At 42.7% G+C, this 14,381-nt stretch overlaps 1 protein-coding gene across 3 annotated transcripts in view; it reads right to left on the bottom strand.

The window, feature by feature from the left end:
* The window catches only part of gfod1 (glucose-fructose oxidoreductase domain containing 1), a 28,393-nt gene extending 14,012 nt beyond the window's left edge, over nucleotides 1-14,381 (bottom strand). Inside the window, exons 1-2 of one of the 3 annotated variants that reach the window (XM_016675632.1) lie at nucleotides 13,804-14,381; nucleotides 13,233-13,701 (exon numbers count right to left, since the gene is read on the bottom strand). In XM_016675632.1, coding sequence (XP_016531118.1) covers nucleotides 13,233-13,485 — 253 coding nt within the window. In that variant the 5' untranslated portion in view covers nucleotides 13,486-13,701; nucleotides 13,804-14,381. Of the gene's footprint in view, nucleotides 1-13,232 lie in introns of all 3 variants that reach the window. The other 2 variants (XM_016675631.1, XM_016675630.1) reach the window with 2 other exon arrangements.

Below are 14,381 nucleotides of genomic sequence, written 5' to 3'. Positions count from 1 at the left end.
TGTTCAGTTCTACGTCATGGTAAATGGTGGAACCAGATAGAAGTCTACTGAATGGACTCAGTAGATGTAGATGTAGGATTAAAAGTTAGTGCCCAAGCCATCTGAATTATTGTCTCTTTAAGAAGACGAATTGTTGAAATTACACCAATAAAACCCAGCTTTATCCATTGGTGTGGTTTCTACAAGACAAATATAAGGGTCAACGCTTTGCAGAACCACTTCTTGCTAAGATAGCAGCTGAAAGTATTTTTACCATTGAAAATGCATACTTAGACCTTAAACTTTGGCCTGTTTGTCCAGCTTACACCTTCTTCCACATATCTGCTTTTCAGATTTACGATTTGTTAAAACAAATTCGAAACCATTTATCCTCTCCTTCCTCGTCAAGATGATGCTTTACGTTGTGTTGGTCCATCACATAAAATCTAACCTACATCAGACTCATGGTCCAGTATTCACATATTTAACTATTCACAGTTTCTTCTGTGGAAAGCAGATTTTTTTGGAGAAAATTAAAAAATATATGAATAAAATACATATTTGGAACTGGCTATACCTACACACAATGCTACTAGCTGGCGTTTGCAAGGCAGCCAATCCAGGAACGGCATATAGTTTCCTTGTTGCTGATTGGTTGTACCCCCAAGAGTGGAGATGATAGATGTTAGCTTGGATGGTAAAGCTAAGATGGTTTCCATTGCATATTAACGCATACTCAGATATATTTGGTGTTTGAACTGTTAAAGTAAGCAGTTATTGATTTTTAGAGGAAGTCTCAAGTCTTTTTCAGCCATTCGCGGGTGGCTGTGGTTTGCTACCCTCTGGTTAGCATACCGGGATTCTACTATAGGGTGGAAATTGAGGTCATCAACTGAAAAAGTTCAGTACGAGTATTTTTTGCAAAGCTCTGTAGATGGAAAGAGATGGCTGCCCACTAAACAAAAGCATCTCCTTCTGACATCTTTCCCTCAGAGTGAATAGCCACTACACACTGAGAGTGTTGAAAGCAGGAAATGATCAGAAGAACCTTCAGTATCGCACACAGAGGTCACAGCCACCATCAACATAACAGGAAGTGAGAAGCACTTGACTGTGGTACACCAAGGCCTCACTTCCTGCTTTAGAAATACGATGATTTCATCTGCAGCTCGTCAGTAATTAGCGTTCTGCTGTTTCTTCCTGCTTTATCAAAGGAAATAAATGTGTAGGTGAAAAAGTGACAGAACCGGTGGCAGAAAGGAGAAAAAATAAAAAGAGGCTCTGGATGACAGCTTCAATACGTCTGTCCTCTCTGACGTCTGCAGCTGCCACTTGTCCTCCATCCCCTGCAGGCCAATTAGCAAGGACAATCAGGCCGATTCTTGAAAAACCGATTGGAGCAGGTCTGGTCTAATAGGAAAGAGCTGGGGATGTCTGGCAGCAGCAGTCAGTGAAAACCATTCAAAGAGAGACGAGAGGTGTGGCAGGCGGAGGTGGACAGGACGTGGTGTGTTTGTGCAAGATAATTACACAAGTGATTTCCTAACTCCACAGACAGACAGGGAGCTGTGTTTAAGCTGATGCAACCACCTGGTATTAACTGTACCACTTTCATGTTGGTTCAGCCAAATGCTCTGTTATGTTTAAATTAATATGATTTTTCTTTTCATAAAAAGGCTATATGTAAGTTGAACCACATAAACTCAAAAATTCTACTCATCTGTCCAAGAAATGTAAAAAAAAAGACCATATTTCAAATTCAAAAGTACAGAGCTACTCCAACATGCTCCCACCATCACTGAAGCAATTCTACATTATTATTATTTAATACTACTAATAATAATGATAATTTATTAAATAATAATATTTGGAGGCTAAGGACATTTTTATTTCCCACCGAGCCCTCCACCTTACCATAATTATTATAATTTCTCAAGCAGAAATGATAATAATAAGAAAAACTGAAAAAGTCCTTTAGCGCAAAAGGACAGTTCTGCTGTTAGCTTTGATAGCGGCTAACAGTTAGCCAGTTATATTCTCACAGTACAAATATCACATCACGTGTCACGTTTCTTTATTTAGTGGTCTACTTTTAGAAATAAGTGTTATCAGCTAGCATAAACAAGTAATCTTTTTTAATCGACTGGTATCTCAAAGACTAATTCTTTTGACACTTCAAAATAAGAGTTCTGGAAATAGGTACAACAAGCTAACATGCTGTAAGCCAACATGCAGCACCTGCTTTTATACCTACTAGCTAGAGTGAGGTGAGATATTTTGGCATTAACGGCACCGTTGGATGATGAAAATCAAAGTCCTATCTCTGATTTTACTGATCAATGTTCAATCAGTAAAATTAGGAAAACATTAATAATTGATGGATATTTCCGTCTTGTTGCTATTTGTGTGTGTTTTGGGATGGGAAATGTCTGGTTATGGTCATCTGATATTGATAGTGATGCAATACAGGACTATAGAGTGTTTAGGTGAAGAAAAGAAACAACGTCAATGGTGTGGACATATTTTCATGGCGTTAAAAGGATAGGGGATATAGTATCAATAAATATCCTTTATTGGCTACAGCAATGTTAATATTATTTATCAGTCCATACATTCACATTTTTGCGTCCCTAAAAACTGCCTTACAAGCTGGATGAAGTCACATGCTGACTGCAACCAGGAAACACTACAAGAAACGCCTTGAAATGGAAGGAATGTGCCTTTTTTTAATATCACAAGCGCTTGTTACGCCCCCCACTGTCTAATGACGAATGATTTCCTTTACAGCCATATTTCACAACAATGACCACATGGTATACACTTACACAACCATTAGGGCAGAGTCTTTGTTTTCTGTCATGTGCAATGTATGACAAACTGAAAATGATCCCTACACACACAAACAAACAAACAAACACACACACACACACACACACACACACACACACACACACACACACACACACACACATGCACTCACTGTGAGTTTTGATCACTTATTAGGACATCAGGGGACGTCACTGGGAAATCCCTGAGCTAAGGATCTTTGATGACAATTTTCTCTTCCTCCTTTTCTGTTCTGTCGTTTTTCTGCCCAAATAAAAGCACTGACCCTCGAAAATCCCTGAAAGCAAATACTCGCTTTCCTTCAATTGAGTTTGCTCAGAGAGATACGAAATCCTTCTTCAGACGTCTGCCTAATGATGCAGAATTATTTCATACTAGAAGCCTGCATCTGATTAAATCCCGTTTGAAAAGCTTGCCCTCTGCGTGGCCCTGGGATTTACCACCACAATGTGATCCTCCATCCAAAGCTTCCAATCCAAGTTCGTTTGGAATGAACCGCCACAGAGATCCCCCTGGCTGTCTGAAGAGATGGGTTCTTCAGGGATACTCACTTGTCAAGCGCGGTGTGGTGGTGTACTAAGAGAAACTCCCCCTGATCCAGCCATTCAACCCAAACACAAAGGCGATTTCACAGGATGACAAGCCTTCTCTCCGCTCTGCACCATATACCAGTCCCCTCCTGTCTCTCCCAGACTTGCCCGCACGCTCCCAGGCTGTCATTAGCATCTTAATGGGTGTTTGGGGGAACACAGATGAGAAGCAATGGGAACCTTGTGCTAAAAACACTGAAAGGAGAAGGCATGGGAATGGCAGCACAGCACTCTATCAGACCCATTCTCCTGGCTGGCTTGCCATTAGGGAGGGCGTTGATCTGACTGGGCCTAAATCGGTCGGAATCCACTGAAACCCAAAAGTCCTGAATCTATTTAGCCAACAAACTGACCAGAAGTCAAAATCAGAAGAAAGGAGCCTTTCTTATAATAAAACCAGATTCTATTCAGTCACATCTGAGGCCAGAAATGCTGACAAAGTCTGACAAAGGCTTTCATCAGGAGTTGGGTTTCCTCACATCGATTTAATTTACACCTGATGTGTTGAACAAAAGCAATATACCTGAGTAGTTTCCTTAACAGAGTTTAGCAGGGTTCTTTACACTGACATGCTGAATGTGCTCCTGACCACTGAAAAGTGAGTGGACACCATGTTGAGATCTAAAGAACCTAACACCTTCTGAAAGAAGACAGTAGCACCATAAGATCGAAAATGAATCTTATATCAGCTTGAAACAGTCTGCAAGTAAAGGACATTCAGAAAAACAGCAAACATGCATAGATTTGATCATTCTAGAAAGTTCACCCTGTTAGCAAGCTGCAAGTTGCAACAGGAAGACTCCAAATATCCTAAAAGGTTCTGTCAATACAGAACCTACAGGAGACACTCACTACTGCTGCTATAGAGGTGGATGTCTTTCTAATCTTGAACAGATTGTCCAATATTAGCTTTCATGGGATGTGTGCAAGGAGGTAACTACTGCTAAGAAAAATAATAACAAAGGCCAGACTGAAGTTTGCCGGACAGAGCCTAGACAACCACCAGGATTTCTAGAACGATGTTCAGTGGAGGAGACGAGCCTAAAATTAATCTGGATTCCAGAGCAGTGGATATGTTTGGCTTCAGCATACAGCTTTCCAGGAAAAAGAGCTCATACCAACTGTGAAGCAAAGAGCTGGAGATGACATGCTCTAGGAATCTTTTTCTGCAGCAGCAGTTTCCTCATACGACAGGCCAGAACTGCTCTGAATTTTTTCAAAGGAAACATGTTCAAACAACCTTCACACCTTTCAGTACCAAATTCTTCAACATTGATGGCATCTCTGAAAAGGAAACCCAATTTACAGACACCCCACCCTACAGCTGTCGAGGCAAACAAAAGGCTGATTATTAATGTGACAATACTAGGCACTTCAGAACACCCCATTATGAACTTTGACTTTTGCCCCAACTGGCTGGAGCTGTTTGGTGGAGCAGATTTTACAGAACAGATCTACAGGAAACAAATAATAAAAGATTGTCTTAGTGTCTTCCTCCAATCCAGTTTATGTGAATTTTTGCATAATCTGCATGATTTTGGCATCACTGTCCCTTTAAACAAATGGGCCTGGTTGCCAAACAGCCCATCCCTGCTCTGAAGCAAGCTTGCATAAGAGCATCAGAGGTGGAACATGTATTTATGATGATGCCAGCTTGGCCTTTGCAGACTGGTTATAAATAGCTGCATGCCGCTGGGTGGCCAGTCAGAGCAGGCAGGTGTCTGAAAGCTCATCAGAGCGCTGACGAACCAGCGCCGTGACTCAGCGCATGTCAGCATTAACAGAAATAACACCCGGGTCATGTGCTGTTTACTCTGCGGTGATAAGATCTCACACCATCATGACGCTCTAATAAAAGAGCCGTAAACACCGATTTACCAAAGTGAACTTTTCCACGTCTTGTAATGTTACAGGCACAAATGTCAATGCGTTTTAGTTTGATTTATGCGTGAGCAACACAAGGTAGTGCGTAAAGGAGGAATCAAAATGTTCAAGGTAAAAACTGTGGTGTGCATATAGCGTTATCATGATCTGCAGCTGACGCCTTAAACCGGCTTGTTTAACGGTGTCAGCAGGTGTTGAATCAGTGCAGGAAGGAATTCTTCATCACAAAGCTAATCAAGTTCAAGCTGAGAGACGCACACCCTTTATTAATTAACCTTACAATCTGCTCCATCAAATCAACAGTTCTACTTTTATGTCTGTTCTGCTCTCCACTCTGGCTGACGAAAAGGGAACATGAGTTAGGCAACCATGACATCATCTATAGTTACAGTTCAGAGTTCATTTGTTTTTCATTCAACTGGTCAGAGGTCACAAAGTTAGGTCAGTAAACATTTAAAGGTCAATATCTAGGCTGTACTGTTGTGCAATGTCAATGTTCCGAAGAACCAGTTCCGAGTTCAGATCACACTAATTAGAAATGATTCAATTACAGTTGAACTGTTTAGAAACTCTGGATTCAATGTGACCTTTGGCTGAAGGCAGTGAGGCCTGCAGTGCTCCAGATGTTCTGGATTCTGTTCTGATCTCCTGGATGAGTCGTTGATGCCATAAGTCCAGCCCATTTCTAATCTGTCCTTGATGTCCTTTAAATCGGTACGTAATGTGTAGTTAAGCTCATTTCATGTTGCCACAGAGGTTCTTTTAAGGCAACTTCATGACTGTAGATCAGACCAAAGGAAGGCAGGAGAATGAATCCCACTAAAGCAAACAAGGAGACAATAACCTTCTTCGATTGGGTCAGGCTGGCTTGGAAAACTCTTAGCCCTTTGATTAAATCTTTTTTTTTTTGGTCTTATTTACATTCTCTTTGTCAGATATTGATATTTATTTGACAATCAAGGAACCCTCATTGATTCGAGGAGTTAGGATGCTGAGTTAGACGTAAGAGTAAAGCTGCAGGTGGTGATGTGTTGTCGTTCAGCGCAGACAGGAGTGTTTCTCCCAGACTGCCCGTCCTGCTACCAGGCTATTCTGAGATGATGCAGACACACACTGACCAGACACCTGATACGCTCTGCCTCTCACATGGGGGAGCTCAGAATCACATCTGATGCACTTTGATGAAGACAGAGATAGCTTTCCGACGCATGTCTGCACACAGACTCGGCCTGATGCTACAGCATACTCCCTACTGACGCAGAACGCCGCCGCCGTCTCCCTCTGACATGTCCATCTCACGTTACGACGCAGTCTAGTGCAGTTTGGAGGCACCAGCAGTTTCACACCAGAGCTGCCTTAAAGTGATGCTTCCTGCTGCTGGAGGAGTCCAGCGGTCACACAGAGTTGAGCTGCAGGGTTTCTCTCTCACCACATCCTGCCTCCCACAAACGCACAAAGAGGCAGGGAGAGCACCTGAAACTCTGCAGTGGGTTGCATTTCAGCGCAGCTCTCACATTCCCAAAGGCTGCTGCATTAAAGTCACCAAAACAGCCCGGTGTGCAATGTCCACCGAATAAAGCCGTTTGTCACAGAGTAAATCCAGTCAGTCAGTTCCTTCGGCTGTCTTTATTCCCCTGAGCTTTCGGCCACATCTCACAGCCCAGCCTTCCTAAAGAGCTAAATAATCTATGTTTCTCCTGAAGTGGATTTTCTACGCTCAGACGCCCAGAACTTTCCTCCACTTACCGGAGCATTAAAGTTGCATGGTGTCCACATTGAAGTGAGGACACTTGAGGAGCTTTTTTATGGCCGTTTGATGCCTCTAAGAGGAAGTAGGTCGCGAACCGAGGAGTTATCAAAACAGAACATCTGCATGATAATTCAACAGCTCCATGTGGTGTGAAGTATAAGTTTACTTTAACTACACAAACCCTGAACTACTTCTGCTTAAAAGGAGAAATATTAATTTTCAGTTTGAGATAATCTGACACCATTTGGTGAGGTATTGATGACATGTTGCAGGGTTATAGTACCAGCCGTATCTTTGGAGCCTTTCTCCTTTGCAGCTTCTTTGAGATAAAACTGAACAACAGAAGTTGCTCAGTTGTACTTTTGTTGCACTTAGCAACAAAAGTTGCTGATATTGTGGTGAGAAGGTCTTTTTTTATTTGCCTTTTCTACTATGATTGTAAGATGATCAGTTCTTTGACTTAACCACAACTAAAAAAATTAATAATTCAGAGATACTCATTTGAGTCAAAATCGACATTTGCCCAGACAGCTGTACTTTCTCTAGCAATACCAGAAAGATTCAGCTCCTTACCCTCCTAATTAAGTGTTTAACTCTACTAGAATGGCAAGTACAACCAGAAGAAAAAAAAATAAAAAAAATGACCCTCTTTATCTGACAAGGCAAACAAAAGCATTGTTTGGAAATACTTTCCCTATGAGGCAGAAGGGCGGGAAATAAGGAAATGCCAACGGATGACACAGGCTAGCTGGGCTAATGCTAGCCTGTGGCTAGATCACATTTGGTGTATTTGTTGCTTGGGGATGCATCCAAAAATATGAAAAAATAAATCATTCAATAGCTCGATGGGTACATTTACAATCTGTCAATATTTCATACAAATAACGCTAACGCCACCATGTTTGTGAGAAACTTAAAAAGGTCAGTAAAGCTTCTGTATATAGAGCTGACAGAAGCTAGCGTGTTTCACAGACATGATAACAGGGTTCTATTGATCTGAGATCAAGATGCAGAATTTCAAACCAACAACACTTTGTTTTTCTCTGCTACGATTGAACGCAGGAAAAGGTTGATTTTCTGATGGCTCGGTTGGCTACAAAATAAACCAGTACAACAATCTTTCTGAGCAGTGGTATTGAGCTGGACATTTTTACAGTGACAACCCTATTTCCTACTATTGCAGATTTGGTTGCTGTGTACCACATTTTTTTCAAGCGCAAAAACAATCACAGTATATTTTGTGGTGACCAAGAATCAATTCCTAATCATTCTGCGGAAGCTTCATTCCTGCTTTGTACTTTAAGGTTATCATACTTTAAGGAAAAGATGTTCACTGGTCAGAATTCATTATCCGTTATGTTTCATTAGAGTTCTAAGAGGAAAAAGAACCCAGATGATGGGAAACTGGGTGAAATATAAAATAGAAATAGTAGCACTGATAATTTTAATGTTCTCCTTGTACTTGTGTGCGTTCTCTCCGTGTTATTCTTTTTTAAAACAAAATTATTTTATCAGTAATATTTAATGCTTTGAAGCAACAATTATGTTTTGCTTTTCTGGTTTAATAAAATATAGCTAGACTATGCAACACATTTTTGTTTAAAGTTTCTACCCAACTACCAGGATGCTTTGCTGTGTGTATTAGGTTACACTGTGACAATCTCAGATAAACTGAACAAAACATGATTTAAATGAAGTGGGACAACACAAAAATAGCAAAGTTTGATATTTTTACCAATCAGCGATTGACTTCAGATACACAAATTCAATAAATGTACTAAAGCAGAGACACTGTAGCTATTTAAAAAAAATGTCCTAGTTAAATCACATGAACCAAGCTGTCGGCAGAACAACTAAATGCCACTGTAAGCAGGGTTTCCCCCAGTGTATTATAAGCCTGGTGGGCCACCAGGCTAAGCATTGCTTATTATTTTTTTTAAATGTTTTCATTTTTTTAAGCGTTTATAGCTGGTGTTCAGGTATCTTCCAATCTTTTAATAACACATACCAGTAATTATCAAGTGATATTTTAAAATGTCCTATCAACTTTAAACATTTTTTAACTCAAAAACATGGCAGGCCGCTGGATGAATGACCACCAGGCTTAGCAAGTTTTCTGGGGGAAACCTTGTTGTAAACCTTGAGAAATCACACCTTCCTTACAACAAACTGGGTCTGAGGGATCCCCCAGGCCGTCACGGGCCTGTCCCAGATGGCAAATCAGTGTCAGAGTGTGTCAGAGTGTGTGTGTGTGTGTGTGTGTGTGTGCATGCGTGCGTGCGTGCGTGCGTGTGTGTGTGTATAGCAGACAGCGTGACGTCCTCTACTACTGCTGCTGCTGAGATAAAAGCCTGAGTGACAGCGGCGCCTCAGGAATGCTGCTGTAGTGAGAAAAGGAAACACGAGGAGGTGAAAGAAAAGGAAAACTGGCTGCAGCACAGAGAGATGCTGCCCAACAAGACCGACTGGTTCTGAGCTCAGGTAGAACCAGAACAACTGCTGCAATGTTCCACTAACTCATCAGTGCTGTTCTCATTTTCTTAATTACACAACAAACCCGGCTGCACCGACTAGTTTGTTGCAACTCGAACTGATCAGCTATATCAAAAATATTCATCCAACTTTCAGATTTTTGTTATTTTACACAAAAACACCTTCAGGATTTTATGTGATGGACTAACATTAAAAGGGTCTGTTACAATAACTAATGTTGCTGGACAACACATTGTGCCAGAAGCAGTTGCTTCTTTGTGTGCTTTGGAATTTCTGTGCTGATTAATTTTTTTGTGAAGTGATAAAAGCTGGTTAGCTCTTGAATTGTTACAAAATAAAGCCCTCAGCCCACTGGTTGTAATGTTGATATGTTGAGATGCCATGAGACCTACATTCTGAACATCATGTCATGGAGTGCATCCCAGTTTTCCATGTCTGGCATATAACCATTCATTTTAGCTTTTAAACTGGTTCTATTGATCCTGTGTCCAGACAGAGGGATAATCAGTAGCCCAGCATCATGACCTGTTTGTTCTGAAGATCCTGCAGCTTCCACTTCTCTTCCCAACATGGCGCCTCCTCACCCTGACTCTCATTCTGATAGGAGGAACCACAGAGCTCTGTTAGGTTAAAGCTCATCTTCTGAAGTTGGGATATTTTTCCTCCAACAGGTTCCAGAGGAATCACCTCAAACCAGATGTTGGACTGGATTTTATTTCAATGTCATTTGTGAATGTTAGAGCCTCATTTTCAACAGTGGTGCTTTAAAGATTGAAAAAGGTTATTATTTTGGAGAAAGTATCATCAACATCAATATTTCCACTAAATGAGAAGCAAAAAAAAAAATGTTGATAGAGGAAAAGCCTCTCTGAGCTCTAAGCGAGATGCCAGGGAGCAATAAAACTATTATTTTTGAATTAGACAATTTAATTTCACATAATTATTGCGGTAGAAGCCATTTGTTTGTTAAATACTTAATGAAACATATTTACCGTGTTTGATGTTTCTTGTGAATGACGTATAGTAACAGACGAACGAGATAATTAGTCCAAGTTTGTCGTTTATTGAACGTTCAGAAACTACAGCGGCTGTGATGAGCCACAGTAAAGGTAAAACAACCCGAACAGATGACCAACTCAAAACCACTCGCACCTTTTTACTCTCTCTTTGTCGTTTAAGCACTCCCGTTGCCGTGGCAACCGCTCGCTCCTCAAGTCGAGCACAGATTACGTTTAAAACATTCAGTCCGTTACGATATCAGGTTTTCAGGCTTGATATTTATTTTACGATTATTAATAAGCGCTCCCTCAACACAGTGGTGGTTGATTAGTTAATTTTAAACTCTTGCTCTGCTAGTTATTTTGGTAATGGAACCGAAATGCACAGAATTGCGCAACACCTTATTGAAACAATAATTACTGAGATTATTATTTTTGTTGGGTCATTAATTTGAAAACGTTTTGTTGACTTTTTGTTGTTCTTTAATAAAGTTATGAACGTTTTGATAAGGAGCAGAGGAGGACGTGCTGGTCTCAGCCTCCTGGTGGCGTTCAGTTTGTCATCTAATGCCGAGATCGACTCAAAACCTTCCGCGATCGACGTATCGCAGCCCTATTCTAACAAGGAACAGTTCAGAAACAATATGAAATGGGGAGGGGGAGCTATTTATTATCTGATTAAGTCGTGTTTTGGATTGTTCTTGAAAAACTAATCAGTCACGGCTGATTAGTGGGTGAACTCACGGCTGCACAGTGAACCCACTGATTTTTTACAGCTGACAGCCGCTCCCCTCTCTTTCAGGTACTGCGTACCCCTGCTAAATCTTTTAGGGGTACGCAGTACCCGACTGTTCCCCCCTACTTTCACCCCTGCCCAGAAGTTATTGCGATAATCAATACTGTTATTGTTTTGATACCATTTTCAACTAATAGAATGGTAATCATGGCATAATAATGCAAGAGCACATTCTCAAATATCAATAAGATTTAAATTCCAAGGAACATTTAACACTGGAACTGGAAGATATTTTAAATATCCAAAATAAATAGATAAGAAAAACAAATAAAATGAATTATGAAGTCTCTGTAAACAAAACTGTCCTTCAAAACAAGCGCTAGTTAAGACCAAAGCACCAGACTGAAGACTTTTATCATCTAGTTGTTAGAGAGAAACGATAAATCATTATAAAAATGACTGATTTTGTTTTAATTTATCATCCGATTAATCGATTTATTGCTTATTGCGGCAGATAGTCGTAAAGTGACAAAATCTGAAGGATCTGTGGGTGAAACCAGCGCAGACCAGAGTAAACATCCTGGTAGCTCTGCTGGGCATGAACACAAGCTAATAGGCTAATCAAGCTTCTGATCCAAGGTCACATTTCTCTGATTAGGAAGCCTGATGATGTTTATGAAAGCCAGCCTCTCATCTCACACCCTGCTGGGGGCAGGAAGTCAGAAAACGACAAGCGTGCTGATCCGAGAGGCTGCTGCTGATTTTCCAGCGGTCAGCTGACAGCGATCCAGATGGATTCCTTGTCAGAGCCGGAGCACGAGGCCATCACTGCCAGCCTTTACTCTAACCCGGTTATTACAGGTTTCGCTTCAAAAAGCATTTCTTGGCCCAAAGGACCAAACTGTGGTTCGTACTGGTCGGCCCAGCAGAAAGCAAGCAGAACTGGACCAGGCCTGGGCTGGTTGATGAGGAAGAGGGGAGGGTGGGAAGGAACAGGCGGCGCTCACACAATGAAGCCATGAGGAAACGAGCCGAGAGGAAAGAGCAGAAGAATGGCATGCAGGCCGGGCTGAGCCGGGATGCATATCCATCGGATACGGCTCATCTGTGACACAATCTGACACAAAGATGACCAGGGTGACACTGGTCTTTCTGCTGCCATACACACATACACACACTCCAAATCCTGTCATGAAACCTTTCCTATCAAGGCCTAGATGGTTGGGTGGCTAAACCGACAGTCGTTACATCTGCACATGTGCAGTTAACAATCAACCACTGTTGCCAAATTAGCCACTTTGTATATTTAGCAAATTTTCAGACAAGAAAGAAAAAATTGGTATCGGCCAAAATCAGAATCGGCAAGTCCGTCTTTTTTCGGCCAGAAAACTGCAATCGGTGCACCGCTAGACTAATCTCTTTCAAATGACCATACAGTCATTAAAACAGAGAAAGACCTGACATCTGCTGAAGTCAAAACTAATCAGCAGCTAAGTGAGAGACAGGAAGACTTGTGGCCTCTGTTAGTGAGCACTGATGCTGCGATGTCACTTCCTGTTCTCCGCTTCTTGCTGTAGGTGTGCAGCAGCAGAGAACTTCAATGTTTCCAGTCACAGAGCTGACCTATCGGAGCTTCCAGCTGAGCTCTGCTGCCAGGCTGCAGCGGTGAATAAAGCCTGTGTGTGCAGAGCGGCTGCAGGGACGCCGCCACCGTTCATTCATCACGGTGAATGTGATCTCCAGAATAAGCTGCACTGCTCCACATTTTAACTAGATCAGCCTCCCTCTGAGGGCCGTGTGTGTGTGTGCGTGTGTGTGTGTATGTGCTTCTGCTGGAAGGAGTCCAGGTATGACTTTCATTAACACAAAGTCACATCTGATGTTTGACTGAAGCAGAGACAAACAAAGATGCTGGGAGCTGCAGCAGGGCCGCAGCATCCAACAGCGGGACTCACCCAGCGTTTTGACAGCGATCTGCCGCGTCAGAGGCGGCGGCAGGTTGATGCACACCAGATCCACGTCCTGATGCAGCAGCACGTCGTCGATCCGGTTGGTGTAGAAGGGCACGTTCATCTCCTTGGCCAGCTCCTCCGCCTCCTCCTGCGTCCGGCCCCACAGCGCCTTCACGGCGAAGCCTTCGTTCTTCAGCAGCGGGATGATCACCCGGGCGGTCAGGCTGGTGCCGAACACCCCGACCCCTGGAAGCATGGCTCCGACTTTAACTGTTTATTTTACTCCGATTCAAGTCTGGGTTATTTTCGTCCTTGTCACTGATCCGTGTGAAGCCAGCGCCGAGGCGGCGGCTGCTGCCAGCCGATCTGGAGGGAGGGACGGCGGCTGAGACGGTCAGGTTGGCCATCCACCTGCAGTCACACACCCGCCGCGCTGCATTCTCCTCCCGCTCCGATCAGACATGTAGTTCAGCTTCCACCACCAATAACAAACAAACAAACAAACAAACAAAAAAGTAAAATCAGCCCATAGACGAGTGGAAAACTAGATCAGTCAAAAATAATTTTAATTCACCATTCCGTTCCTCACCCCGTCCACGTCTGCCCGCGATCAGACCGCAGAGAGGCAGCGAAGGGCAGGTCACCACCCTCCACCGGGTTAGCTATCCATTCATCTACCAGCGGGCCTTCAGATCGAGGAGCCCAAGGAAGCAGCTTCATCCAGCGGCAGGTGGATCCAGAGTGCGCCGTCAGCGCTGCTAGCTCCCCGGAGCAGGATCTCACCGCAGCGGCAGCACTGGGCTGATGTTGCGGCTGAGTGCTCACACTGCAGCAGCTCAACGCTGACAGGAAATTCGGCGCTACACTTCAAAATAAAAGCCGCAGCACACGCTCCCGTGTCAGAGAATCGATTGGAGCTTCTAAAACACGTTGTTTCAAAACAAAGTATCGAAACCGAATTAGCAGCAACGGTTGTAGGAAAATAAAGCACTAAAGAGACAATATGGGCTGTAGAAGACTTGTGAAAAGCTTTTGCTTTGAAGCAATGTTTCCGGTCGTCTTTACGAAACTACCTAACTTTACGTGGCGATTGGTTGCTAGTTTTAACCCCTCAGTGTCCAGATCGATTTTGACCTTTCATACATAGTGGCC

This window comes from Poecilia formosa, unplaced genomic scaffold (genome assembly GCF_000485575.1).
Source record: "Poecilia formosa unplaced genomic scaffold, Poecilia_formosa-5.1.2 Scaffold118, whole genome shotgun sequence".
NCBI lineage: Eukaryota > Metazoa > Chordata > Actinopteri > Cyprinodontiformes > Poeciliidae > Poecilia > Poecilia formosa.
This window is presented reverse-complemented; position numbering and strand designations above follow the sequence as displayed.